At 48.1% G+C, this 4221-nt stretch overlaps 1 protein-coding gene across 2 annotated transcripts in view; it reads right to left on the bottom strand.

Moving 5' to 3' along the window:
- Positions 1–217: 217 nt before the first annotated feature.
- The window catches only part of SLITRK2 (SLIT and NTRK like family member 2), a 4537-nt gene continuing 533 nt past the window's right edge, over positions 218–4221 (bottom strand). The window contains exons 1-2 of one of the 2 annotated variants that reach the window (XM_014955208.1): positions 4105–4221; positions 218–3662 (exon numbers count right to left, since the gene is read on the bottom strand). In XM_014955208.1, coding sequence (XP_014810694.1) covers positions 1046–3619 — 2574 coding nt within the window. In that variant the 5' untranslated portion in view covers positions 3620–3662; positions 4105–4221 and the 3' untranslated portion in view covers positions 218–1045. The remainder of the gene's footprint in view (positions 3663–4104) is intronic. The other variant, XM_014955209.1, reaches the window with a different exon arrangement.

Below are 4221 nucleotides of genomic sequence, written 5' to 3'. Positions count from 1 at the left end.
TATGTATGTGGCAGGAAAAGGACATGTTAATTGCAGTCCAAAAAAGTTACAAATATAAACTCTGTCATAAAATGTATAAAAATACCTAATTTAATGCATAAAATATGAGTAATGTTCTCTAAAGTATGAAAATAATCTTAAACTACTGAACATTACTGAGTTAGAGCTGCAATGCCATGTATTAAGAAGGACATTAATTGTTCAGTTCACTATGATATTGTGTTAAATGTCTTTTATTAATGAGCTGTTACTCCCAGCTGAGGCATTTGATAACCTCTAGTCCATTGCTAAATCTTCTCAGTGAATCACTCTAAACAAACCTAGAGGGAAAAAATACCCCAATAATTTACATTTGAGTCTGTAAGGTCCTAGAACTAGATTCATTTAAAGGGCAGCTTTCCTATAAATCAAACCTTCTGATTTAATGCAGCTGACATATAGATCTATTTTACAATTTTTTTTTAATTTCAAAAATACAACACATTAAAATAGGTTCAATTTATCAAAGCTAAGAGCAACAATTAAGTAATAATGTACTTAAAGTGCAAAGGCACTTTAACACAAAAAAGTGACGCCCAGTGGCTATACTTGGTAATTGAAACAGCAGTACTGTATATTATTATTTACAAAAGAATGTCATAGTCCAGGAAAAAGATCTTTGGAGATCTTCTACATAATACATTAAGTTTCCACTTTGAAATGAAAGAAAAAAAACCCAAAACAACAGAAACCCCAAAGACCCCCTTCCTCATTTCCTTTTGAATTAAAAAGAATTATGCAAGATCTATTACAGAAACATACATTTGCAGTGACAGTTCCTACAGAAGGGTCAAAAGGAGAGAGATATAGAAATAATTTAAAGGGAACGTTGCAAAAGCAACACCATATCCCTGCTATGCTGTAAGGGTTCCATTTCTCTCTCACTCCCTCTCTAATTTAAAAAGTGGAAATGTTGGGAATGCGACAGATGACATCAGCACTGAGTTCAGACTGAATCAAATGTGATGCTGAGCTCATTTAAAAATTTTATCTCCCACCTCCCCCCTCACAGCTGACTGATTGCAGTTTGTTTTTCCAGAACTTCGAGGTAGTCTGGTTCTGTTTGTAGCTTTCCTTGGAGTAAAGGGTGCTCCGGTTTAGACTGTTCTGCAAAATATTTCCTGGGAGTTCCATATAAAACAGTTTTATTTATCCTGTCCTGGTTTTGGCGTCTTGATTCATATGAAGGGGCAAACTGCCTTTTGGGTAAGGTGCAAAAGTTATAATGAACTAATCCTCCGGCGGGGAGTTCCTTGACCCTTTCTGCAATATTTTGATACAGAAGCTCTGGTTCCCTTGGCGAGGATTGCTTTTCCAGTAATTCAGCTGCACTGATTGTAAATGCGAGACTGGTGGGGTCTTCCTTTTTGTGGTCAAGATTGCTATAGCTAAACTCATGGAGATTCCTGTAGTAGGCAACTGGATCCCCTTCCTTTTGCATGTAGATCGGGTTTTGGCACATCTGTCCAACAGGAGGGGGGATGTAGTTATAAACATGTCCTTCAGTTTTATCATGGGTCTCAGTGTTGTAAGACCCATACTGGAGCTGAAATGAACTTATATCTAAGTTGTTTGCACTGCTGGGCATGCTTTGCACTCCCTTCCGGCGCTTAAGGACAAAGACAAATAGGCCTGCCCCAAAACAGACTGACAAAATAAACACAACCAGCAAGCCTAAAATTAAGACAGACAGCGGAACTTCGGTGTGTATTTCTGGGTAGGAGCTGGGCGAGACACCAAGGAGATGGGGTGTATCTGTGTTCTGATTCATGGAGAGGAGAGAAGAATCTGACAAGTTGGGGTTCTCTGGGCAGATAGCTTCTTTGCTCAGGAATTTCAGATGCTCTCCAGAGTGCTTGGTGGGAGACTCACATATGACTTCGTTGATAACTACGGGGGGATTTGACTGCTGGTTGTTCTGGTTAGTGACTTGCTCGATCCAGTTCCTCAGCCCCAGGATGTCACATGTGCAGTCCCAAGGGTTCTCCTGGAGGTCTATCTGAATGAGAGCCGAGAGCTGGTCCAAGACTCCTCTCACGGGCAGGTGTGAGAAATGGTTGTTTCTAAGGTTGAGTCTGGTGAGGGAAGTGCCGCCGAAGACGTTGTCAGGCAAGGATCTGAGCAGGTTGTTATTGAGAAATAACAGATGAAGATTACTCAGAGCATCAAAGGTGCGTGGCAGGATCTCCTTAATGACATTGTACTCTAGGTAGAGATATTGCAGGCTGTGCAGCCCGGCAAACATAGATGGGTACAGAATCTCAAGGTAGTTGCCATTAAGATAAAGTCTACGTAAACTTGTGAGGTTTGTAAAGGCACCCTCTTGTATCACTGCAATTCTGTTATTTCCTAGGTGTAACAAATCCAGAGAGCTGTACTCTACGAGATCGGTTCTATAAATGACTTGCAGATAGTTACTGGTAAGGTAAAGTTTCTTTGGACTGGTGGGCCTAGGGTGGAGATCGGAGATGTTACTTATCTTTTTCTCTTGGCAGTTCACGTTTAAGCCGTTGTCCGAGCTCTGTGAAGTACAGATGCAGCCAGCTGGGCAGGTGATGGGCATAGGAGACTTTGTCTGGTAAACCATGATAGGTCCGAATATTTGTCTGTCTTTTGACACAGTGACGCGGGGTGTGGGGCGGTTCCTGGTTTTGGGTGGCCGGCTGGCTTTTGGGGCTCTGGTAGGGTTGATAGCAGAGTTGGCTGTGGGCGATAGCCTCGAGATGTGTGGGTCTGAGAGGACAGGGTGTTTTTCCCTCTGGTTTGAATCACTGGAGCTTTTCCTAGGGCAGAGATCTTGCCTGGTGAGCTGGGTCACATCTTTCCCATGAAGCCTGAAGGGGGTTTCGCAGACTATCTCACCCACAAACACGGTGATGGTGTCTAGCCAGGCCTTGAGTGGCAGCAAGTCGCAGGTGCAGTTCCAAGGATTTTCCTCCAGCTGGATTTCCATGATGCCTCCAATGTGCTCCAGCACACCAGCAAAAGGCATCATCTTCAGACGGTTGCCCCGTAGGTCCAGGTGAGTGAGGAGCACGAAGCGGAAGACATTGCTGGGCAGGGACAGCAGGAGGTTGTCATTGAGAATCAGCACCTTGAGCTTGTTTAGCTTGCTGAAGGCCCCCGCCTCAATGGCACTGATGTAATTGTAATCGGCCTGCAGGTACTCCAGACTCTCCAAGCCCAGAAACGTGTCCTCCTTCAGCACTTCCAGCTTGTTGTTATTGAGGTGCAGCCTCTTGAGGGTGCGGAGGCCGCTGAAGGCCCCTGTGCGGATCTCCTGCATGTCGTTGTTGCCCAAGTGGAGTGTCACGGCATTGGAGTAGTTGACGAACTCATTGGGGAACAGGCGGGTCAGCGCGTTCCCGTTGAGGAACAGCTGGTAGATCTTGGATGGTGGTGGCAGGAGGAGGCTGACGGTTGTAAATCCTTTGTTTTCACAATTAATGTTCAGCACGTTCTCCTTCTCCTCACAAGGGCAGCGGCTCTTGCTGCAAATGTCTTTGGCAGGTTTGCGACTCTCTGTCCGCGAGATCCCAGCCACTGTTAACAAACTGAGCAACCAAACACCCTTCAGCATCTTTATGCGCCGTCGATCCCCGCTTCAGTACCTACAGTCAAACCTTTTGAGACAGGTAAGGAGAGAAAGAAGAATTCCCCAGTGAAAACGGCCCGGAGCAGAGGCTGCGAGGGGAGGCAAAGCAGGTTGCAAGCTTGGGGGGGGACGGGGGGGACAAGGCGGCCACTTGTAAAACTCCTCTTAAATTCCCCCGCCTCCGCCCCTCCTGTCCCTCTCGGAAAGCGCCTGCGGAGCTGCTGGAGGGGGAAGCCCCGTCGAGGAGCTCTCAGAACCGCGGGGCTCCCCGCGCCGCCTCCCGCCCGACCCGCCGCCGGCAGAGCGGCTCCCTCCGCTCCCGGCCCGGGGCAGCCCCGTCTCCCCCTCAACATTTCAAACCGGGTGGTGGAGAGTAAATGACAGCAAACCCTCCCTGCCCCCTCTCCCGCCAGCGGGGCGCCTCCGAACCGCGCTCCCCCTTCCTTCCCTCCGCGCTCCTCGGCTCGTACCTGCTCTCGGGGCGCCCGAGGGGGCAGCAGGGGCAGGGGCCGCCGCCGAGCGCCGCCGCGCCCCGGGAACCAGGCGCCCGGCGGCGAGAGGCATCGCCCGCCTCACGCCTCAGGAGT

This window comes from Calidris pugnax, unplaced genomic scaffold (assembly GCF_001431845.1).
Source record: "Calidris pugnax isolate Ruff unplaced genomic scaffold, ASM143184v1 scaffold38, whole genome shotgun sequence".
In the NCBI taxonomy this organism is placed as follows: domain Eukaryota; kingdom Metazoa; phylum Chordata; class Aves; order Charadriiformes; family Scolopacidae; genus Calidris; species Calidris pugnax.
This window is presented reverse-complemented; position numbering and strand designations above follow the sequence as displayed.